At 35.4% G+C, this 26,021-nt stretch overlaps 1 protein-coding gene across 1 annotated transcript in view; it reads right to left on the reverse strand.

Annotated features, from left to right (window-relative positions):
* WDR72 (WD repeat domain 72) overlaps window positions 1-26,021 on the reverse strand; it is a 209,115-nt gene that overhangs the window by 66,814 nt on the left and 116,280 nt on the right. Inside the window, exons 15-18 of the mRNA XM_033851701.2 lie at window positions 22,209-23,026; window positions 19,431-19,522; window positions 15,313-15,392; window positions 9,860-10,055 (exon numbers count right to left, since the gene is read on the reverse strand). Coding sequence (XP_033707592.1) covers window positions 9,860-10,055; window positions 15,313-15,392; window positions 19,431-19,522; window positions 22,209-23,026 — 1,186 coding nt within the window. The remainder of the gene's footprint in view (window positions 1-9,859; window positions 10,056-15,312; window positions 15,393-19,430; window positions 19,523-22,208; window positions 23,027-26,021) is intronic.

Here is a 26,021-nt window from a genome sequence, read left to right on the forward strand (position 1 = left end):
TGGTGCATTAGCTGCTAGGAGCACAAGATTAATAAGTTCCAACTTTTGCCCTCAAGGAGTTCAGAGAGGTGGGAAAGAAAGGCAAATAAATAAACAATTAGAGTGCTAGATGATATAGACTATTTAGAAGGATATACAAGAAATGTATAAAATGATGTAATAAAAAATTTGAGTACGTTACATTGAACTTTTGACAGAGTGCTTAATAAGAGATGTTTTGAAGTTATTCAAATTGTTCCAAGGGTGAAAGTTGGGCAGATATATTGGCAAGTTAAAATGGAAAAATAACGGTCGCGCCAGCAAGGTGAATGAAATTCTGATGGAATGGGGTATTCCAACGACATGAGAACACATGGATATTTTTTCCATCAACCACCATTTCTCTAGCAATTGCCTTGCCATTTGCCAGACACTGTACTATCTGCTGAGAACACAAAGCTGACTAAACCCGTGCTTTTTCTCTCAAGGAATTTAGTTATATCAAAATTATTTCCAGAACTAGGAATGCATATCTATATTGGCTAATGGAATTGCATTAGATGGAGGAACTAATATCACACAAAGTGCCAGGCTCAGAAGTAGGAATGGAGTCAATAAGGAGGAGGCTGACTCAAGTGAGCCAGGCTGTAAGCAGAACCCCAGGTTAGCAGTGTTAAGGGCTGTTGGCTACAGGAGATCACGAGTGAGCCAGAAATCCAAAGAGAGGCAGATGAGTCAGAACCCAGGATGTGAATCCAAATACTGAGGAAATAGTGTTTGACACAGCAGCTCTTTAAACACTTCCCTGGAGAAGCGGTAGCTGAATGAAGAATAAGAAGATGAGTTTCAGGCAAGTCTCCGGGCTCTCTAAAAACATCAGATTGAAACCAGATCATGACAAAATGAGTAGTGAAGTGCCAAATAATCAACCATCAGGAAAGAAGTTTTCTGAATGCTTACAAGCTAGACTAATTCATGTGTCTATTTTTAATTTTTTTGTCAGCTTATGTGCATACACATGATCCTGGGATGATGATGTTTAGAAAACAGTTTTCATGTGTATATTCAAGACTATATCTGGCTGCTAAAGAAAAGCAATCAGCTGATTTTCCTTGTCTTTTTCTTTTACTAATTAGGAGTTGGCTGGATCTTTAGTACAAGCTACCCCGTGGTCCATCTATTCATCCATCCACTCAATAATCACTTATTACCAGCTACTAGGTGAAGGACCATCCCAGGTGATGGGAGGGAAAAAGATAAATAGACCCAACCCCGTCCTTGAGAGGTCAGTGTTGGGAAGCCAGTCTCAGTTTGGAGAACAATAGTGCAGAACACATTGATTGCAGCAACAGAATCTAGATCACTTTTCCTTTGTCAATAACTTTAAATGGGTATGCAGACAATAATCAATAAAGTTGGTGCCTGCACAACTGTTACCAAGGAACTATTTAACTCAATTCCTTGATGCTACCGTCTCTGCCCAGCTGGGCCAGGTTGGCATTCTGATTGCTCATGAGGAAAAAAGACGATGCAATACTCTAGTTCTTCGTATGCCAAGATGAAAGTCATCAATCTCAATCTCTGTGAAAGATGAAACTCTCTGGTAAAAAGAGCAGTGAGCTCTATCAGTCTTTCTAAGGCGATGCAATCTTTAAGATGATACAGAGAGGGCAGAGGCAGTGGAGGAGTTCAGAAGAATTTATATGGGGAAAAGGGAAATGATAAAATTTCTCCACCTATTTTACAAGAAGCTAAAAATAAGACAGAACATATATTAAACCCAAAGGCAACAGTGTTTTTTGAAAGGTATGTAGTGTACTCTAGGTGGTAAATTATTTGCTTGTCATATGTAAAATCATCATCATCTAACATGAATATCTTGCTTTTTAAGTCAGTTAAGCCTATTACATTGTTCAAATTAATCTATTAAAATGAAAATTTCACTTTCCTCTTCTCTTCCTCATATACTGCTAACCCTTCCCCTTTCTGACTGATATGTATATGCCGAATCTTTTTCATTTCTAACATTTACTGGTTGGCATTGCCAGTTCCCAGGCATAAAGCCTTTTACTTTTTAACACTAAGACTTATATTCATATAAATTTATATTCCAAACAAAAGTCTTAGTATTAAGTACATCTTTAGTGAAATAGCTTACGGTGTCTCATCCAAAGTTTAGTAGAAATTAGGTATTTGATATTTGCTGATTACTTGATTCAAGAGAGTATTTTCCTCCATTGCTCTGCCAAATATCTGGGGTTTTGCTGCCTTGTGATCCCCAACACGGGTTATACCTATCTCTGTAACTGTCATATAGGAGCCGCTTGGTAAATATTTGCTGAATTAAGAAATAATGAAGGAAAATAGTGATTACTTGGAAGGCAATGCCAGATAGTAATGAAGAACCCAGACTTTGATGTCAGACTGCCTGGGTTTGACTCTTGGTTCTGTTGTTTGTTGGTAATAAGACCTTGGGAAAGTTGCTTAACTTCTTTGTATCTGTTTTCTCATCAATAAAATGGGTATAACAATACTACCTATCCCCACAGAATTGTTGCCTGGATCAAATGATTTAAGGTATGTGAGGCACTTAGAACATATTCAGCCATATCCGTGTTAGCTGTTATTATCATCACTATCACTATCATTCTTATTCTGGAAGGCTGAGGGTTAGGAGAGAAAGGCGTTGGCACAATGAGATTCAAAGAGGACACAGATATTCTCCAGAGAAGTTAAGGACATACGGGTTTCTTTCTAATATTCAGGTTCCTCATTTATGCATGTATGGAGCAGATAATTCTTGCGAGGAAGAAAAGGGATTACGTGGCTTTAGTGATCTTAGCAAACAGCTGACTTCTCCCACTCCAACTATTTTTGCTTGGCTAAATCATGTTCATCTCTCAAGTCTTGCATTAGGCAACTGTTCTTCTAAGAAACTTTCTTGACCTCAAAGTCTGGGTTAAGTACCTCTGTGATGCGCTCCTGCAGACTATTCCGTGGCTTCTGACACACTTATGGTTATCTTGATGCTAGTTTATGGTCTTCGACTGGGGATTTTCAGTTAGTTCTCTGTGTACCACCAACTCTTGGATCAGTACACAGAGGCATAGAGGAGTGATGCATAAAGATGTATTCAAAGTTTTGGAGACAGCACAGTGTGCAATATACTATATCAAGTTACCAACCCTGCATACCCAAAAGCTTATCATATCTGCCTTCTGATTCCACCCAAGGCTGTGGTTGGGATACTTTCTTGCAGAAAATAGCAAGGAAGAATTTGATGCACGCATCACCAATATATGTATGTTTGTTTATAAACAATATACATGCTATTAGTATATCCACATTAAGTCCACTCTAAAATGTACACAAATAGAACTACCATACGACCCAGCAATCCCACTACTGGGCATATACCCTGAGAAAACCATAATTCAAAGAGTCATGTACCAAAATGTTCATTGCAGCTCTATTTACAATAGCCCAGAGATGGAAACAACCTAAGTGTCCATCATCGGATGAATGGATAAAGAAAATGTGGCACATATATACAATGGAATATTACTCAGCCATAAAAAAGAAACGAAATTGAGTTATTTGTAGTGAGGTGGATGGACCTAGAGTCTGTCATACAGAGTGAAGTAAGTCAGAAAGAGAAAGACACATACCATATGCTAACACAAAAAATGGAATATAAGAAAAAAAGTGTCATGAAGAACCTAGGGGTAAGACGGGAATAAAGACACAGACCTACTAGAGAATGGACTTGAGGATATGGGGAGGGGGAAGGGTAAGCTGTGACAAAGTGAGAGAGTGGCACGGACATATATACACTACCAAACGTAAAATAGATAGCTGGTGGGAAGCAGCCGCATAGCACAGGGAGATCAGCTCGGTGCTTTGTGACCACCTGGACGGGTGGGATAGGGAGGGTGGGAGGGAGGGAGATGCAAGAGGGAAGAGATATGGGAACATATGTATATGTATAACTGATTCACTTTGTTATAAAGCAGAAACTAACACACCATTGTAAAGCAATTATACTCCAATAAAGATGTAAAAAAAATAATAATAAAAAACATACACAAAAATTAAAATTTCAAAAGGAGGACATTAACACACACACACACACATGACAATGCCATTTACATCTTATTTGCTTAAGCTTGCATTATTAGAATTATCTTCAATCTGTAGTTTCTTGGCAGGAAATTTTACTCATTTTCTGAGAGTTAGTTTAGTTAATACTAGAAAATAAAATCTGTAGGTCATCTAAGCAGGGACACTTGAAACTGAACATAGCAGAGTCAGCCTTCTCTGAAGTGAGTCTTCTACTCTCCTTCAGCATACCTGGAATGTCCTATGCGACACTACACTAACCGACGTAGGTTTCAAATCAGGATACCAGGGTCAATCTTTGTATCAAGGATATTTTTGTTTGAAAAAATGCAAGTATAGATTTTCATTATTTCACTCTTCCATATCCAATTCGTCAGCAAACACTGTCAGCTATACCTTCAAATGCATTCAGAATCTGATCACTTCTCATCTTCTCCATCCAAGCCACCATATTTGTTCCAGGTTGCCATCATCTGCATTAGCATTATATGGCCTCCCAACTGGTCTTCCAGCTTCTGTCCAGGGCCCTGAACTTCAGGCAATGAGATCCCATTAAAATATGTGCCCTTTGTCTGCTCAGCTATTTTCCCGTCTCACTCAGAGAGAAAGCCTAGGACCTCACTCTGATACACAAGGCATTCTATGACGATCCCTCATTACTTCTCTACTCCTTGCTCACTCGCCTTACACAGATCTTTCCTAAATGACTTCTGTGGCTATAAAGAAGAATGCATTGGCCTTCTCACTTAGCCTTAAGACAAAGGTGGAGGTGGAAGATGCATTTACCATAACTAAAGATGGTCAAGAAAGAGTTTCCCTGTGAGGCAGTCAGACACTGTGTTTCAAAGCCTTTCTACAACTAGACAGATTTCCTTCTGAGAAATTCAGCAGGCAGATGAAGACTGTCCCAAGCCAGTCCTTCTACTGATGGCCACCAGGACCATAAAACTTTTCTGTTGAATATATGTTTATTTACTACAAAATAATGGTTTTACTTAAAGAGGACATTTTCATTATTTAATTTTGCAGATAAAACTTTAAAAATTGTGCACATAATAAAGATTATTTGCAGTACCCATATCTGATGCATCATCTTCACAACCACACAGTTTAACGTGAATTTAAATTCAGCCAGTAATTCTAAGGTGACAGTTTTATCTACAAAGCCTCCATTTGTATTTCAAGCAATTCGTTTAATGGAACAATTTAGAATACTTGTTTAAACTGATCCAAATAACATTAAAAAAAAAAGTTAAAGGAAATAACTTTCAAATGCATTTTAATAATAGAAACCACTGCTGTTTTTTAAAGCAATGAATCTTAGCCTTAAATGTGAGTGTTAATTACACAATTTCTTATTAAAGAGATTCAAGGAAGATAGCAGTGCAATCGTTATAAAAATGTAAACTCAGATAAAATCCACTACTCTCCCATAAAATACTGATTCACAAATATTAAGACCTCAAATAAAATACACGCTGTGAAATGTAACAAGTGAAACACTGAAAAATAAGATACAAAATTATAAAGTTCAAACATATATTATGCTTCAGTTCTTACTTTACTGATTTGCACCTCATGTACAAACAGTTCAAGGAACCTGGTGATTTTCCTTATTAAAAGGGCTGAGATGGCAATGATTGAACACTCTGCATTTTCTTTGTTAATAGAAAGTATGATTTATGAGAAGGGAATAAAAATCTAAGAAAACCACTCGATAAATTATTCAATTTTCAGACCAAGCTGATTTAGAGCAAATTTCCTTCATGCTGCCAGTATGGGAAATGTAGCTTATTGGATAAGAACACAGTGTTTAAGAGAATATCTGGGCTCGTTTCCTTGTTTTTAGTAATTTTGTGACTGTAGACAAGGCACATACCTCCTGTAAGTCCAGTTTATTCATTTAAAAAATGGAATAATAATAGGAAGCGTGTCAGCACCAGTGGCTTTCAAGATAGCTAGTATGGTGATGAGCTTTTTTTGAAATATTATTTATTTTTATGTATATGAGAAAGATACATAATTAATATGTCAACCTGAACATAAACAGAGACTTATGTCAGGAAAAGCCTAGGTAGCACCATGGGAATCTCTCTTTCTCAGAGAGTAGTTCTTTTCAGTTGTACTTTGTGACTTCAATTCTATGAACATGGACATTTTTTTAAAAACTGTAAAATTGTTTACACAGACAACTCAAATATTGGAAACAGAGCCTTAGGGTTCATGTGGATCATGTGAAAATAAAAGGAAAAAGTGAGCTAGCATTCCTAAATTACTTAGCCTAGTGTTAGAGCATATTAAGAATGTAATAACTTTTGTTGTTGTTAATATTATTTTTTCCTTATGACTATTATTGTCATATTACCATAATGCTAATAAACCAAACATAATCTACCCTGGCATAAAAGAAGTTTATGAGTGTCTGTACAAAAAAACAATCATCTATTACTTTCCAAATGATTTACAAATAAGATGTATAAAGAAATCAAGGAACCAAGAAAGAATAAAAGAAATTAGAAAAAAAAGATGGGGGAATGGGGAGCTCACAGAGGAAAAATGAACAAGGACCTGATAAAATCAAACAACATAAACCATTTATCCTAAGAATATTTGATAAAATGATGTATGTTTCAGTGACACTGGGGTTAAGTAAATCTCCCAATAACATTTGAAGAATAATCATCTCTGGTGAATAGCACATACACCATCTTCTTAACCTTTAAATCAGGACATTTGAAATAAATAAAATAGCTTTTTACTTATTTATTTTTAAAAATTCCATGAAGTAATGCAGTATATACCACTAATAAAGGTCTAAAACTTTTCTTATAATTTTACTTAGTTCCTCTGACTAGTTTAAAAAATAGTTTTTTCCAAAAGGGGAAAAAATGGCAATGTTAACATCCAATATAATATTGCTTGGAAATTTTCCTCTTCAATGCTTATCTGCTTCCTATTTAATTGCAATTGTAGTTAATATTTTCCTACAGGGAATATTTCCCAGGAAAATATATGCTCATTATTTTGTGAATATGTTATATTTATTTTAAATAAAATATTCTAAATTTCACCCACCAACATATAAAGTAGCTTTAATATTTTTGTGTTCCAATTCTTATCACAAGCTAACCCTAAATTTTCTTTTAACACTGGCAAAGGACCACTCAATAATGATCAAAAGATAATATTTATTAAGATCCAGATTTTTTAGTCATAGTAAGACTGAGTTCCATAGAGTTAATAATTCTTATATCCGAGAACTAACTGGGGACAGAACAGGACCCAATCTGGTGAAACTTCAAGTAATGGGTAAGTCATGTGATAGCAAAACTCATAAAAAGTTTCACCTTGATAGCCTACCATGAATTTCTCACCCAGAAATGAGGACTATGGGCCAAGGGATAAGTTAGACACTAAAGTTTATGCAGCTCAATATCAAAAAAAAAACCAACCCAACCCAAAAATGGGCAGAAGACTTAAATAGACATTTCTCCGAAGAAGATATACAGATTGCCCACAAACACATGAAAGAATGCTCAACAGCATTAATCATTAGAGAAATGCAAATCAAAACTACAATGAGATATCACCTCACACCAGTCAGAATGGCCATCATCAAAATATCTAGAAACATTAAATGCTGGAGAGGATGTGGAGAAAAGGGAACACTCTTGCACTGTTGGTGGGAATGTAAATTGATGCAGACACTATGGAGAACAGTATGGAGGTTCCTTAAAAAACTACAAATAGAACTACCATACGACCCAGCAATCCCACTACTGGGCATATACCCTGAGAAAACCAGAATTCAAAAAGAGTCATGTACCAAAATGTTCATTGCAGCTCTATTTACAATAGCCAGGACATGGAAGCAACCTAAGTGTCCATCAACAGATGAATGGATAAAGAAGATGTGGCACATATATACAATGGAATATTACTCAGCCATAAAAAGAAACGAAATTGAATTATTTGTAGTGAGGTGGATGGACCTAGAGTCTGTCATACAGAGTGAAGTAAGTCAGAAAGAGAAAAACAAATACCATATGCTAACACATATATATGGAATCTAAAAAATAAAATAAAATAAATTAAAAAAAGGTCATGAAGAACCTAGGGGCAAGATGGGAATAAAGACCCAGACCTACTAGAGAATGGACTTGAGGATACAGGGAGGGGGAAGGGTAAGCTGTGACAAAGTGAGAGAGTGGCACGGATATATATACACTACCAAATATAAAATAGATAGCTAGTGGGAAGCAGCCATATAGCACCGGGAGATCAGCTCCGTGTTTCGTGTCCACCTAGAGGGGTGAGATAGGGAGGGTGGGAGGGAGGTAGATGCAAGAGGGAAGAGATATGGGGACATATGTATATGTATAACTGATTCACTTTGTTATAAAGCAGAAAATAATACACCATTGTAAAGCAATTATACTCCAATAAAGATGCTAAAAATAAATAAATAAAGTTTATGGATAAGGCACAGAAATACCACCTAATGCGAGTTAACACATGATGAACACACTAGCTGTCTTTGGAGAGTTGGAAGAAACCTACTAAATGACACTACAGGTGCCTCTTCAAGTGAATCAAGAACACAAATATAGTCATTGAAAATTAATTTAAAAAGGAATTTTTCTACTTCTTGCTTGAAAGGTGTAATACAACTACAATTTTGTGATATGATCAAAAAGAAGTGTCTTAAAGTGGGTGAATTTGCCAGATAATTAAAGCTAATTTCTTGACAACAAGTAAACAAACGACTTGAAATTGCCATTGAGTTTTAACAAATTACTTATTGAATTTACCAGCCTTGCTGACTGTGTTGGCATTAGAAAATATTCTATTTTGATCTTTGCCCTTTACTGAAAAAGCCTTTTCCTGCTGCATATACTCTCTCACTACATAATGCTCTCTAGTCAGTAATCTTATAAAAATAATAAGAAATAAATATAATGCATTTTTAAGAATGACACCTGTTTTAAGAGTTAACATTTTAAATATAGCAACATTTCTCTGAGTCCCAAATAAAAATCTCTTTCAACCTGAAACATGTCAATTTGTAACATGTTTTCCTGACAAATATATATATTTAATTGTATTATAAATTCATTTGTTCATCAAAACCTTACTAATGAAGTTGAAAATCAAATTTTTACTTAATGATTTTTTACTGTTTTTTAATTTTCATTTTTAAGTCACAACTAACAGGCTGAAAAATCAGATGACATTTTACAGCAGAAATTTTGATTCAGTTGCTAGTCAAAACCATAAACACTATGATTATAAAGTTACAATGATAAAATTTGTTATAGAAAGAATCAAGTGGTCCAACTGTAAAACAGTGCAATTTTAGTTTGTAGTACATTTCTTACTCCCAGAAAAGAAAAAAAAAATGGCACATGGCTATTACCATGGTATCAAATGAAAACAAATTTAGGACCCATTATTATCAGGGTATCCTTATAATGTATGTCCCATTAAGCTATTACTGTTAGTTCTGTTTTCATTTTTACTGACTTAACTTTAAAACATTTTAATAAATAACATAAATTTTGTTCTGTAAAGAATTTATTAATTATAATAGAATTTAGAATTAGAAACTTGACATATGAGGAAACTGATAGCAGAAAAGGTCAGAAACAGGGCACTTGGCTTGGTTTTTGCAGAAATGATACATTCTGAACTCATTCTCAAAATGTTCTGAGTAGTAGAAAAAGTTCTGATGAAAGAGCATACCAATAAATTTTGCACTTACTTTGCAGAGGCAAAGTGTCTGTAATACACTGTAACTCTGGCTCCTTGGCCCATTCAGTCTTTGGCAGGATCTGTGTCATCTCATAGTCACCATTCTCTGCCACCGACACTGGTTCACTGTCGACTGGAGTCTTTCTTAAGGTTTTCATGTGCTGTTGAACTTCCGCCAAAAGAACAGCTTGTATAGCTTCAGTTACCTGTAAAGTTTTTTTCTTTTTTTAATGAATTATTTTTAGTGTTATCATAAATGCTTGGAGTCTTATATAAAACCCAACGTCTAGAATTTTGATTTGAATAAGTCTCACATAAATTGGAATGCTCCATTCCACGAAAATTACCATCTGAAACAATTGAAATGCAGTTACTGAAAATTGGCACCCAAATCATCATACTGTTCTTTTAAAAAAACCTCAAGAGAATGTAAAAGGAAAGTTTAAAGGGAGTTCTCAATTCTTTCTCATAAAATATTTTCATTTATACCAGAAGATAAAGAAACTTTTAATATATCACATTGTTCTGAAAGACAGGTTTAGTACTTCAATGTCTAGCTCTAAAACACGATTTAGCTAAAAACCCTTGATTTAAACTAGGTTGAATACAGAAAGTTAAAGACAAGACTTTAATAGTAAATCTCACTAAACTGTGTGTATGTGTATATGGTTTTACATGGCTTAAAATACTGCAAAGCCTGCCTTCTGATTATTGTACCTACCCAGTCAAGGACCTGTGGTTGAGGGAAGGGGAAGGGAGATATTTAGCACAGGGCATCTAATCCAATATGTTTTTAAAAATGAAGAACCTGGGATGTGACATCCCAAGTTCCACACAGACATGGTGGACAGGCCTTCTAACCCCTTATTCTATGTCCTTAGTAGTATATGTCCTCCCAAGGTTCTATACTCTTACATCTCAGTAAAAAGCCAGTGACAGTACCTTAGCCCCTTCCTGGTAAGAGATGAGGTAAGGTCCAGGAGTTAGGTAGAGTTCAAGGAAAGCCAAGACCTGAACTGGTGAGAGAAAAGGAAGGGCACTGCTGATCTGGATGAACTTGGGACACCTTTCCAATATCCTCCCCTGGCTGATAGTTAAACCTTTAACATAGCCATGTCCCAATGCCTACTCTTTTCCCTTCAAAAGCCTATCCTCTGTCAAGATGACTCATGTTCCATAATTGCCGTCGTCCCCTCTGCCTTATTCCCAGTCTACCCATAGGATGCCTAGAGCTAGGGCTTTGGGACAACACCACTGAAACTGGTGATCAAGAGATGCTAATGCCCAAAACAGAGTAGGTATTCATTTAAATATGTATTTAGTCCCTTTTATGTGTCCTGGTAGCATGTGAGACCTTTAGGTTCCAGGGACACTTGAGAGTTTTTGCTGATGGCAGATGCTAGGTAAACTACAGGAGTAGAAGGAACTGGGTTCTAAACTCTATTCTAGAGTTTTAAATATAGGGAGTTTCCTGAAAGTATCAGAGGAGCTGCCTGATCACTGATCATCCCCCTATTCTTGTCCAGTCAGATGCTTGGTTGGGTCATGAAAAAAGGCTAATGAATGATATGATTTTACTATTGCTTACCAAATCTATTAACACTGTAGTACTGCCTGTCACAATACAGGTACATAATGCTTACATCATGTGAGGAGATACTCAACACTGTGAAAGCTGTTGCATGCCATGAACACAACATAGAATTCTACACATTATGATACTGATGAGTCATGCTTATTAATATCTACCATATGCTGAGATACATTGTATATTAACTATTAGCTATGATATCTAGTAACATATACTATTCTATATCACAATAAGTGAATCATGCTTATCATGTAGATATTATGATGGGATAACCTGTATTAATTATTCATGGACAATTTTACAACACCGAATTTATGTCATTTTAATTTTGCCACACATTTATTTGATAGCACTGCTTCCAAGACATGAATGGTGTGGTAAACAGAGCTCTCAATCTGACATGAGAAGGTCCAAGTTCCTGATTTGACTATGACAGTTACTACAAATGTAACTTTTGACAAGTCACGTACTTCTCTGGGACTTCATGTCCATACTTATAAAACAGTCTGTGATGCTGAGAGAGGCTAGGATGAGAGCTTTCAATCACAGAAAGCTGTATGGAACTTGCTTCTGTTCATACCTATAAAAATCAGGAAGATATTAGAGGAAATCCTCAGAACTGTAGTACATCCAGACTATGGTCTATCCCTCAGAATGGGCAGTTTGGCCATATGCTCCCATGGGATTATGGATGCCCTCTCACAACTGTGATTTAGAAAGTCCTCTTTCCACTAGATATAATATTCTATAACAACTTGGATCAATATTCTTTCTTAAAAAAATACAGGGATTTATGCAGCTTCAATTAACATTTCTAATTATTAGATTTATATATCATGACCATATCAGTTTTTACCTGTTAAATTTTGAAACTTTTTGACATATTTGTCACTACAAATGCATATTGCAGGAATAATCAATATGAGTATCATTAAAAAGCAAGATGAAGCAGAAACAGCAGAATGAAACATATTAACCACAATGAGCAGGTTACTCAGAGCCACAAAACTTAAAAGTGAATACAGAATGGCACATACCCAATTGGAGACAAACTCAAAATATACGCTTTGTGTTCAGTGTGAAGTCAATACACAGAGAAATGGTACAACTTATATAAGCATATAATAATGTTCCAGTATCTGGTATACAGTGAGCCCTAAAACCAGGCTAATGGAATTGAAATAGATATTGTATACTTTAAAAATATACACTATGGAAAGTAAAATTTAATGATAGTTTCTGACTGTCAGTACTTAAGTGTCTCTAGCATATAAACAGAGTAGATGAATTTTGTAGATAGGTAGTAGGCATAGAGTTTTTCCCAACAAAATATAAAATCTGTAGACATTATTTTATATAACTTTGTGATGTTAATACTGAGCTGAAATTGAAAGCACTATGGCTATAAAGCTGTCTTCCAAATGCATATACAGTTTTCCTGAAAAGACGGATATGCAAAGCATTACACGCTTATGAAGGAATGTGCAGATTTAAAATAATGTTTAAAAATCCATTGTTTGGGGAAAGAGAGCCACATCTGGGCCATATACTTTTTACTAGAAGTATTACTATGCCATAGCAAGCTAAAAATGTTAATGGTTTTCTACCAACACCTTGAAACAGCAAAGTATTGTAAAATAGCACAGAGTATTATAAAGACTCTTAAGGGCCCCTGTGGCCTGCTTGTGGTTTCAGTGTCCAGATTTTCTGGTATAGAAGCATTTTCCCAACACTCAGGCTCACATGAGCCTTTCATGTCTTGCATCATCTCCTGGAATAGCAATACTTCTCTCAGGAGGCCTGGATGTCATGATTTCACCCACTAGTGTCAGATTATAAAATCCAAAGAATGTTAGTGCTGCTTCAGAGACATTCAAGTTAGCAACCCCAAAACCTGCTGTTGCTTCTCCAGCATTTATTTCTATGTTGTGTATATTTCATGTGTGAGAAACAAAAAACAATCTCCAGACAAACTCATTCATCTGCGAAATTAACTCATCCTTACCCATTCCCTTAAAGGTACGCCCCCTTCAATTTCTGAAGTAGGATTATGCTCTTTTTTACAAAACCATCCCATTACCACCTAGTGTTCCTAAAATACATTAAAAAGCAGATTCAAATTAACATGATTTGACTAACTGCTTAAATGAACAGCTTTATAAGGAATTTGAGGATTGGTTAATGAAGCATTTATATGGATACTTGCAAGAGCCTCTGTTTTTCCTGAGGGCCCCAGGAATTCTCATTCTCACTTTACACATGAGTAAAATAAATAATCAACAAGTTAAACCTATCTTCCAGAGTCATTCATCAGGTTAGTGGCAGAAATGAGAGGAGAATTTTGAAGCTTAAACTTCATACAGAGTGAGTAATAAATGCTCTAGTAATATTTGTCCTGCTACCAGCATTTTACACAAGGTCATAGAATCATAGAACCTTAAGTTCCATTTGTCCAAACATATCCAAACCACATTAAAATTTATTTTAAGGTCAAATGAACAACTACAAAAGATCTTTAATTAGAGAAGCTCAGGATAACTGTTTGATTGAATTCTTTTTTCCTTAAGAATTGTTTTCCCTGTTGAGAAATTCTTTGGCTACTGGGGGAAAAAAAATCCCACCTTTGATAGAGACTCTTTTAGGGTGACTGTAAATATGCTGGTAAAGTCAACATATACTAATATTTATTTGATTATCACAGATGCTTTTTGCAGAGCCATTCAGTCATTCATTAAATATATATTGACTGGCTACTGTCACTGGTGAAAGGGGTGAGTGAGACAGGCAAAGTCCCGGCTCTCAGCAAGCTTCTGTTACAGTGAAAAGACAGAAGATAAGCAAGCAAAAAAAGAAAATGGTATAATCTCCACTGAAAGCAAACACAACAAAGAAAATAAAACTGGATAATGTGATGGTAACTGGAGCATGGGGCAGCAAGGTATGGTGACAATATTAGATGGAGTGATCAGGGAAGACTTCTCTGAGGAGTTGGCTTTTGAGCAAATACCCAAATGATGAATGGAAAAAATGAGAATTCCAGCCTGAGAGAATAGTAAGGTCCTGAGGTGGAAATGAGCTTTGTATGTTCTGGAAATTATAAGCAGATCAACGTGGCTAGTGAGAATGGGGGAGAATGATGAAGAAAGAGGTTAGGCGAGGGGCAAATCATGTAGGCCATGGCTTTAATAACCATCCCAACTGTGTTTATTTGGTTTTATGGTGTCAGCCCCCATAATTTGTTCTGAGTTGACTTTCTTTGTTTTCCTGTAACCAAAATTAACCATTTGTAATTGGAATTATTGCTATTCTTGTCTTGCAAATTTGACATTTATTAAGCCCATGAAGAATAAAGTTCCAATAAATATTCATCTAATCAATGCACAGATATTTATTGTACAATGTTCAAAGCTATCCACAAAAAAATCCGTAAAAGAAGAAGAAAGACTTAAATTGGACATTGAGGAAACCAACTCTCTATATCAGCTCACAGATGATAGAAAAATTATTTCTAATTATACCTACCAAATTCGCAAGCCTAGGGACTTTTATATCCAATTTTGAAATCAAATAGTAGACATTTCTGCCACCAACTGAAACCTCAGTGGGCAATAAGTTACCTGTAACAACATAAACATCCCTTCCTCAGCCCTTTCTATTCATGCCTCTTAACTTGGTTCATCCTTGCATGTTATTTCCCACTTTTCCCTCATTATTAGTCTCTGCGTTAGTCCTATTAAATGAAATACCCTGGAAGAAAATATGTGAGGACAAGAGTACCTACTCACGTATACTCTCAGGTAAAGGGGAGTATGAATGAACCACAGCAGCAAGGAACTCTTCCAATAACTTCAAGAACATGAACCATATCATACCTGGACAGACTGGTCTTTCCAACAGGAAATTAGCTTCAAAAGTGAAACGTCAGCTTCAGGTAGATGGGATTCACTCTTACCTAGAAATATATAGAACACATTTATATCTTCAGAGTATTACACATGGATGCAGCCCAATGATCTTCAACCCTGGCTGCACATTAGAATCACCTAGGGAGCCTTTTTTTTTTTTCCCACAAACACCGATGCCCAGGTTCAATCTTCCAGTGATTCTGGTTTAATAGGTCCCTGGGTGAGGGTGGAGCAGGCATTAATACTTTTTAAAAGTATCTCAGATGATTTTCATATATAGCCAGAGTCAAGAAACATTAATTAACTTATATATATATATTTCTAACAACTATACTAATACACATTCACATCAAATCAAATTCATCTTTATACCTTAAACCCATTTCAGTACCTTTTTGCCAACAAAATACAATGACCAACATTCCCCCCAAAACAGATCACTGAATTTTACAATGCCTTCCTCATACAAATAATCCCTGAAATTCTACCTTGCCATGAAGCAGTATCTATCACACAGAAAATCCTATAAAAGACTTGCTTTGATTCATCCTTACCGAGCTATACTACTCTGATCAATAGGTATAGCACTTATGTTTTAATTTGACTCATTTTGTTATGTATTGTTTCTTTTTAAGTTTGCCCTTTTACATGTCCTTTCTATCTATTTGCCCTAATGTTCAGTGTGAAATTTTAAGAGTGAGCTATGGCTTGGTTTATTTAAATTGATCCATAGAGTGTCCGACAGTTCCCTACACAAAAAAGCACTTAATAAGTGCCCTTTCATTAATTGAAAATGAACATATTATCATCCAAATGAAAAAATCAATGAATTAAGGCTTTCTGATGGCTAAAGTATATTATCTAGGTGCCAGATCCAGGAGCGAGATAAGGAAGAGTGATGCAGGCTTGCACTGGAGGGAAAATTGCTATAATTGTCTATTTAAATTAATGTTTGAAATCCTGGATCAACTATTTAAATTAGTATTAGTCCAAGATGCTTTTCATTGAATTACCATTTTATATATTAATAGATATGTGTGTGTGTGTGTGTGTGTGTGTGTGTGTGTATATATCTCACATTAGTGGTGAAGGGAAATGTAATAGAAGGTATTGATATAATGTAAACTGACAATATGAAAGAAATATATAAGAAACTTCTGCTCATTAATATCATCATTTTCTCCTGATGGAACCTATGATGTGAATTTGAAATGCCCAAGAACAGTACATAAAAGATGTGATATGATACAACACTATGAGTTTGAAGTCGTATTTTCCATTTCTTCATGAGCACAGCAGGTAACAGAGCATTTTCTTTTGATCGCTTTCCTTTCTCCCTCTCTCACTTTGTTGACCTTGTGATTCCACCATCAAAGCTAAGTATCGGTCGCAACCGTAACTACTTACTGGCATCATGGGGTACTTCACAGCACACTTTAATGTGATGTTAAAATTTTAATATGAGATGGAAATGAGAGCCAACTTTTCTGGGCAATAGCAGTGAGTTAAAGAATTAATTATAACTTCAGGGGGAAAGATAAAAAGAAAACATCCCAGGCTTCCTCAGGCTTGGACTTTATAGAATTAATAGCATGAAGTGAATCCCTCCTTTCCCTTCACCTCCCATCTGGCGACTATAAAGCATAAAACTATGTTTCCTTAGTACCTAACTGAATTTTAAATGCTATAAATGCCACCTCTCAACATCAGGGAGATTGTTCAGTAATAACACTAGTTGCTCAGGCTGCTTTGGTTGGGAAGTCATAGGAAAAGTTGGGGCCTCCTTGGCTCTGGTTAGCAAATCCCTAAGTCTCTGCAGAAACTACTTATACTGCACCTTAAATTCTAGTCTCTTTCCCAGTGTTATAAAAAAATGAAAATTAGAGCAAATAACCCTAAAAAGGGCTACTATCTAAGGAGAAGGCTGGCAATCCAGACTGGATCATATAGAGGAATCATGACTTGTAATCATAAATATGAGAAGTGGCCTGACATAATTCCATACAGGAGTATGGAATTAGACGGAGTTGGACTGGAATCCTAGCCCTTCAGCTTGTCGGCTGGTTGACTATGAGTGAATCAGCTAACTTCTCTGAGTCCCAATTTTCTCAAGGGTAAAACAGAGATAGATCCTCCTACTGTGCACTGCTGTTTATATATTATTTGAGGTAATATGTAATGTAAAGTCATTGGCATAATTCTTTGGACGTACTAGGGGCTTAATAATTGGAAGCTATTAATAAACTCTCACTTTAAAATATCCCAAATGAATATTCTTTTCAGTAGCCCTGAGAGGGCCACTGTGCAGTGTTGTTCAGGTCATACCAATGTATTGATCACATACTGCACAACTTTGGAAGCAAAATGCACATCAATTCTGGAATCTTATTCCCATTTTACAAATGCAGTAAATTCGGCTTTTAAAGGAGTAAAAGATACACCCAAAGTTAAGTAGTAAGTGGCAGAACTTGATCTTGAACCTTAGTGGTTTATCTCCAAAACCATTGTTCTATTTTCTATTCATCCATTAATCCAAAAGTACTTGCTTAATTCCTTGCAGGCATTGTTCTAGGAACTGGGGACACAGCAGTGAATAAAACTGTCATAAAAAACAATAACCTAGGGAGGGTGGGAGGGAGAGAGACGCAAGAGGGATGAGATATGGGAACATATGTATATGTATAACTGATTCACTTTGTTATAAAGCAGAAACTAACACACCATTGTAAAGCAATTATACTCCAATAAAGATGTAAAAAAAAAACAACAAAAAAACCCAATAACCTCCCTGGAGCTTACATTTGAGTAGCAGGAAGTAGATGGCAAATGGAAAAATGCTATATACAGCATGTCAGATAGTGAAAAGGATTATGATAAAATAGGGAAAGGGGTAGGGTATGCGGGGGAGAAGGGAGGGCACCTTCACTTATAAGATGGTATTGGAGGAGGAATTGAAGGATGGAGGATGGAGGTGGGGAGCAGCAGGTTGACTTCTGTGGAATCTGGAGAAAGGGCATTCTAGACAGAGGGAACAATCAGTGCAAAGACCCTAAACCCTGCCTGTCATGTGTGGGTAAGAGTTAAAAAGCCCAGCAAAGCTGGAAGGAGTGAAGCAGGGGATGAGTACAAAGAGATGAGGTCAGATGGGGGGGTGTGTCTGATGACGTAAGTAGAGCAGCCAGGTTATACAGCGCCTTGTGAGCTATCCTAAGGACTGTAGCTTTTATTCAGAGTGAAACATAAGCCACTGAAAGGTTTTAAGCAGTAGCATGAGGTTCTGACTTAGTTTCAAATAGATGACTCTGGATGTTTGGTTGGGAATAGAGTGTAGGAACCAAGAATAGGAGCAGAGGGTAGTTAGGAGGCTTCTGTATCCAGGCAAGAGGGGATGAAGGCTCACACCAGGGGGCTGGCCATGTAGGTGGAGAGAAGCAGTCAGAATCTGGGATATATTCTGGAGGTAGAACCAACATGATTACTAAAACATTGGATGTGGGGTACAAGAAAAAAGGGGAAAGTCAATATGACATTAAAGTTCTTGGCCTAAATAACTGTAAAGATGGGACTGCCATTTAATGAGATGTCAAAAATTTGGAGAAGCAGGTTTTAGAGATGAATTAGCCATTTGGCATCAAAAGAAAATCTAAACACCAAGACTGTTACTCAGAAGAATTCAAGGACCATTATATAATCTTCTGAAATAACTGTAAAACTCTCTAATGTAATAATTACTTATTTGGTAATAAAGATATTGATACAGTAAATTCCCCATAAATCACATATGACCTTAATTTAATATTCAAATGTGTCCTTTGCTGAAAAGTTTCATACTTTTAGGTATTTCAAAGATCATTTGATGAAATCTATCATATTACATGTCTTATAAGATATTTACTTTAATAACAAAATTTCATGTATATTTCAAATATAGACAGAATACAAAACTATAACCATGTAAAATACAGACTGAATCAAACAATAAACATGCACACTTCTTATTCTAAACTGTAGGGTGCTATCCAGTTACAGCACTTTCATTTCATAGAAGAAAAAAAATTATTAGACTATATCTGTAACTCCTTTACCATTTTGTAAATAACCGTAGAAGCTTGAAATATTTAAAATATCATTCCCAGGACTTTTCATCTTCTTATGCACAGACTCCATTGTGAAAGAACTGTTGAAATAAGATTCAAAGGATATTATTAAAGATGTATAAAAAACATTTTGAGAAATAAATTGACGATATGACTGCATGACCACTTTAACAAATTTGGGAATTGAACACATTATTTTTAGCAATATCTTTGACATTATTCTCTTCGGTGAATCTTTTTTCCCCACTTTAACTTACCTAAAACCCTAACCCCAAGTGAACTGTGAATCTTAGTTTACCAGAATTATCTTGTGATCCACTTTTACTGGAGGGGCCTTGCGACTTCAGGTCATGTGATTTGTGGCTAATGTAATAAATTTTTGAATCCTAATATGTTCATAGCTGCCAAAAAATTATCCCCAGGTACCATCAGGACTTGATGAAGACAGGCTTTACCCTAGTCCAGTGATTCAATGAGAGGACATTCAGATACTATCCAGGGATATTCTCATAGGCAGATAGCTCTTTCCTTAAAATTCAGTTTCGTCACACACTCAGTTGTTAAGCATAAAAAGATTTCTCCACCTTTACAACCACAGTGAAATGTTAGCAAAATGGCCAAATTTATTGGAAGGATTTGGAGTGACAAATCCAATACACATTGTTTCGATTTCCCTAAATATAACATGCAGTCTCCAATAGCAGATCAAATCTGAAATGGCTTATTTAGGGAAGCAGTCTCTAATCCTGACACTGCCATTCAATAATTTGTTTTAATGCAGAATTTTGTAAAGATTAACTAAAGTGTGGCAATGATTTTAAGGCCATTTAATGGAAAGCATGCTGAAAGCCCTTAATCTCCCCTAAAGGGCACCAGATATATCCTTCCCATCCTGTATTCAGTATCTGGAACAAACTTAGAATGAAAACCTCTGGCGACAATAACTGAGTCCGTCATCTGCTCTGTGGGATCATGATTAGGCTAACAAATATAAGTTGTTTTTAAGAATTTGAAAAAATCTTGATGATCACCTATTCTATTCATCTCATTTTGTAACTGAGGAAAGCAAGGCCCAGAGGGGCTAAGTGACTAGTCCAAAGCCACATGACTAGTTTAACAACAAAACCAGGGTTCATTCTCAGGTTTTCAGGCTTGGCTGACTACAATTTTTTTTATCATACTTTAGGTGTTATTTAATTTTCTTAGTAATAGAAAGAAAAGTGCCTAACTGAAATTAAAATACATATATATTATATATATAAATTATAAATATGAAGTTATATATTATATAAGTGTATATATATATATATATAGTAATGAACAGAAGAAAAGAAAATAGAGGAAAATTAAGTATATGAATAATGAAATTCACAGTCTCTGTTTTCTCATTATTAGGGCCACCAAACAGAAAATGGAAAATCCTATAGCATAGAAGCATTATAATGATAGGGAGCTTAACACTGAATCTACATAATCCATAAGGATTTGCTACCAGACTGTAGGTTCACTGAAGGCAGGAACTCTATTATCTAGTACCTGACACAGATATTTGTTGAACTGAGCTCTTACCAAAGAATAGAAATGTCAAGGACTATTTACCACCATGTACTGAGCAGTTCAAACGGCACATCTTCTATAAAGGCTTTCTGATGGTTTCATCTCACACTAATTATTCTCTTTACTCTGACCACCTATAATACTTACCTATACTACAAATATTTCTCCTTGTTCCTTCAGTGTTTTCTACTTATTTCATGTGCATTATGTTCATCATTTCAATTAGTTCCTACCCAAATGAGAAATTTATTTATATTTCTTCTATGAGCTAGTGCTAAAGACATATTCAGTAAGCACTTGATGAATTGAATACAATCTTCTAACATCAGACTATGAAAAAGTATATTGAATTTTAGCAGTGGGAGAAGGTAAACACAGAGTCAAGGTTAGCAATCAGGCTCTGGAGTTATACTGATGCCCAGCCTTGAATCAGCTTGTAAGGCTCTGAATTAATATTGGGGTTGATACTTTCTCTCCATAAGCCTCAATATCCTCATCTATACAATAAACAAAATAATGGTACCTAAACCCCAGCTTTGCTGTGCACATGAAGTGAAATCATGTATGTAAAGGGCTTACATGGTGACTAGTAGATATTAAACACTCAAAAAACAATGCCTATTATTACTAAACTGTACTCTCTATAAGTGAATTAATGATAACCTCTTCTATTTTAATATGCCGAAGTATGAATTAAACAGTGGGATTTGAGGTATGAAATTTTCAAATTTTTCCTTTCCTAATGATATATGAAGTATATCATAATAGGCATTTATTTAAATGTTTTTTGTTCATACTTAATTCACAACAAGTATAATGGATTTCAAGGTGTGTGTGAATCTATCTACCTATCTGTCTATCTATTGAATCATTCAGCATCCAGTACTGTGAATTTCCTGGCACATATTATGAGAGCAATGGATATTTGTTGGATGAATAAATCTTAAAACATATAGATGTATTACCCAAAGTCGTCTCCAATCTCAAAGAATTAAAAGGAAGATTTTCTTAAAATTGTTTTAATCTAAAGGAGATGTTGCATATTTACTCTTCATCTAAAGGAAGGAAGGAAGGTAGGAAGGAAAGAAGGAAGGAAGGAGAGGAGGGAGGGAGGGGGGAGGAGGGAGGCTAGAGAGCTAAATATAACAAATAATGATAATTTTTTAATGTCGTAAATAAGAATAGTCAAAATCTCTAAGCATGTCTTACCTGTCAATTCCACATGCCAGTTCTAAAGGCATGTTAACTAACTTATTAACTAAAAATAGTTTGCTCAATAAGTAAAAGATAGTGTTTGGCTCTTGCAAAGAATCAGAATTATTTTCCAGTCTTCTTGGCATCCCAGCCTGATTTGGAAGAGTGGAAGTGTATTTATTTGACAAGTCCAAAACTTTTCTGGAAAACAAATTTACTTTTGAATAGTCTTTTTTCATTTCAGCATTGCATAAATCCCAACCTGGCAGCATCAATGAGAAGTGATCTTCATTTGAAGCAAGTCCTAAAGAAACGGGACCCTGAAGTTTTAAAATATTGAGATGCTTAATGCAAAGATTGTCTAATTCTTTATCCACTCCCCATGGCAAAAGGCAAGATAGGAGCAATTTAGCTGTGTCTATTGTGAAGTTGGCATTGACTTTTCTAGATTGCTTAGGGTGCATCTTTTTGGAGCTCTTTATTTTCTTCTGCCTTTTAATGCCATCATTTTCTTCTGATAACTTCATGGTATTTTCTCCTTGGGCTGGGCTTTCACTAACAGGCTTGGCTTGTGCCTCCACTGAGAGAGGACCACAGGCAGTTTTATTTCTTTTCAGTGTCAGTGTTTTCTTCTCTACTGTGCTTTTGGCTCTTCTCAGGATCTCACTGCCATAGAATGAATTGGAAGGGTCAACGTCACAGATTGGAGTTGGCAGCAAAAGTTCAACAAGGTTTTCCAGATCAAATAGAAGGATATGAAAACCAATGTTACTCCATTTTGTCTTCACAGGCAAGACATTAAAAGGTCCTGAGAAACACTTGGCATCAGCGACCTAAGGGAGATTTTAAAAATTTATGTGTCAAAGTTCTTATTTTTAAGTGATTTTATTAAAAGTTCCATGATATTAAAATGGCATAAAAAGAAATTAAGTAGCAACACAACCCAAGGCATTTTAATTTTTTGCCTTAGCTATAAAAATTCCCTTCTAAATTCAACATTCTATATTCTAATTTTTTTGAAAAACTTTTCCTTTCTAAAACTTTCATTTTTTCCTCTAAAAAATATGAATTAGGCCTATAGAGTAAGATGGCATCAGATTAACTTTCTTCCAGATACACTTTCATATCTTCTTATCAGTATAGCCATGAAAACATACAATAGGGGAAAAGTGGGTATGAAAATTGAGAAGAGCAGTTAGAGCACCTGCAGTAATTTAAGAAGTCTTTTAACAAAAATGGTCTCTCGAAATTTGTTTAAAATTTTTAATAATTGGAAGTAACCTAAATGTGAACAAGTATCAAATTGCTTTTTTTTTTATTTTAAAGGCTCGCCTTGTGGACTTGCATTTGTTCTTTCTCTAAGATGATTTTGCCCTAGATACTGGCATGGTGGGCTCCCACAATTCAGTTATGTTCCTGTTCATTTAGGGTGCCTTACTTGAGTACTATATACTCTCATGCCAACCTATTACTCTCTGTCTTATTCCTTGCTTTTTTTTCTTCATAGTACTAATTATTACCTTATATTATATGAAATATTTATTTGTTTACTGTATATCTTCCCCAGTATCACTCAAACTCCACCCCTGGTGTTTTGTGCATCCCTTTGTTCCCAATGCCTATAAAATAATGCTACTATACAGTATTATTATTACTATACAGTATTATAAATATTTGTTGAATGAACAATTAGTATATATATACAATGGAATATCATCCAAATATATTTAAATGATGGTGTACGACTGTATTTTTTGGGGAAAATGTGTTCTATTAGGCCAGAAAAAATCCTTTTTGTAAAACTATGGGACTTCTCTGGTGGCATAGTGGTTAAGAATCCGCCTGCTGGGCTTCCCTGGTGGCGCAGTGGTTGAGAGTCCGCCTGCCGATGCAGGGGACGCGGGTTCGTGCCCCGGTCCGGGAAGATCCCACATGCCGCGGAGCGGCTGGGCCCGTGAGCCATGGCCGCTGAGCCTGCGCGTCCGGAGCCTGTGTTCCGCAACGGGAGAGGCCACAACAGTGAGAGGCCCGCGTACCACAAAAAAAAAAAAAAAGAAAGAAATAGAACCTGCTCTGATTCAATACCCCTGCCTAACTGTCAGAGGTTAAATACTATCTTGAATTCCATGTTTATGATTGCTTTGCTTTCATTTAGTGTCCTAATCTTAAATATCTATTCCTAATTAATCTATTTGATTCTGCATGTTCTCAATTTTCATAAAAATATAATTATGCTGCTTATAATTTTCCATGATTTGCTTTATTTATGCTGAATTTTGCGATTGTGAGATTCATATTTGTTGATTACAGCTATAGTCCTTTCATTTTTACCACTATAAAGTATTATACTATATGATAACTACAGTTTATTCATTTAAATGGATATTTAAATTATCTTCAAGATTTAGTATTACAAAAAGAAAAAAAGGCACAGTGAATATTCTTCTGGTGAAGACTTTCTTCTGGTGCACATCTGCAAAACTTTCTAGAGTGACACTGATAATTCATAGGATATGCACAACTTCAACTCTGTTAGATTTTCCCAAATAATTGTATCAATTTAAAGGTCTCAGTAGAGACTACTCAGTAGTCTCAGTAGTATAAAGAGTTTCCATGCTCCACATCCTTATTAATACAGGATCTCATTTTTGTCAATATGGGGATATAAGATGGTATCCCTTGTAGTTTTAATTTTCTTTTTTTAATTATTACCATTAATTATCATTGCAATATTTCATTATCTTTTCACATTTGTTTATAAAGTGTCTGCCTATGGCTTCTATAAACTTTCGTTTGTCTTTTCCTTATTGATTTTTAGGGTTATACATTCATTCTAGAGGTAATCTTTTGTTGGTTATGTGGTCCAAATACTTCTCTCTATTTGTGGCCTGTCGTTTCTCTATTTTTAATAGTGTTTTACGATGAACACTGAATTCCTATTTTAATGCTATCAAATTTATGAAATATTTACTTTAAAAATTATAGGTATCCAGAGGATATAAAATTATTTACCTATTTTTTTCCCAAAATTTAAAGTTCCACACAACTTTTTAATTCTTTCATACTTTTCTCTTTCATATTTGTGTTTGGTTCCCAACTGGGAATAATTTTCATGTTTTTTAAAATTTTGACATTCAATTATTCCAACGTTATTTGTGAATTTGTCCTTTTCTTACTGATCTCTGTTCCCTGGGACATTAATCAATTTATCTATGACTGCACAATACTCCATTGTATAACAGCTTCATGAAAAGACTTTAAGAGGTGATTGGGTAGTTTCTCCTATCCTGTTCTTTTACTTCTTTATATAAATTTGAGGATGTTTATCAAATTCCGGATTATATCTCCCACTTATTTAGATAGTGCTTAATTTCTTTTGATAGTTCTATAATTGTTCAAAATGATGCTTATATTATTTGCCTATAATTTTTAAACTTTCTGTAACACCTATAACTATGGGTCCTTTTTCATTTCTGACATTATTTTTGTTGCTTTTGTTTCTTTCTTACCAGAAGTTTCTCAGTTTTTATTTTCTTTTCAAAGAATCAACTTTGACTTTGTTCATCCTCTCAACGGAATCATGTTTTTCTTAGGAGATAGTTTCGCTGAGTATACTATTTTAACTTATTCTCTCACAGCAATTTTAAGGCATTATTCTGCAGTCTTCTGGTTTCCTTTGATGTGGTTGACATGTCACATAGAGAGCTGATAGTCTGTCACTCCATCTGGCCTTTCTCTCTGCTGCTTTTTAGATCTTGTCTTTAATATTCTGCATAGAATCACAGAATCACTGTGATTCTTCTAGGTGTGTATGTTTTCCCCCAATCT

The sequence above is a fragment of the Tursiops truncatus genome, chromosome 2 (assembly GCF_011762595.2).
Source record: "Tursiops truncatus isolate mTurTru1 chromosome 2, mTurTru1.mat.Y, whole genome shotgun sequence".
NCBI lineage: Eukaryota > Metazoa > Chordata > Mammalia > Artiodactyla > Delphinidae > Tursiops > Tursiops truncatus.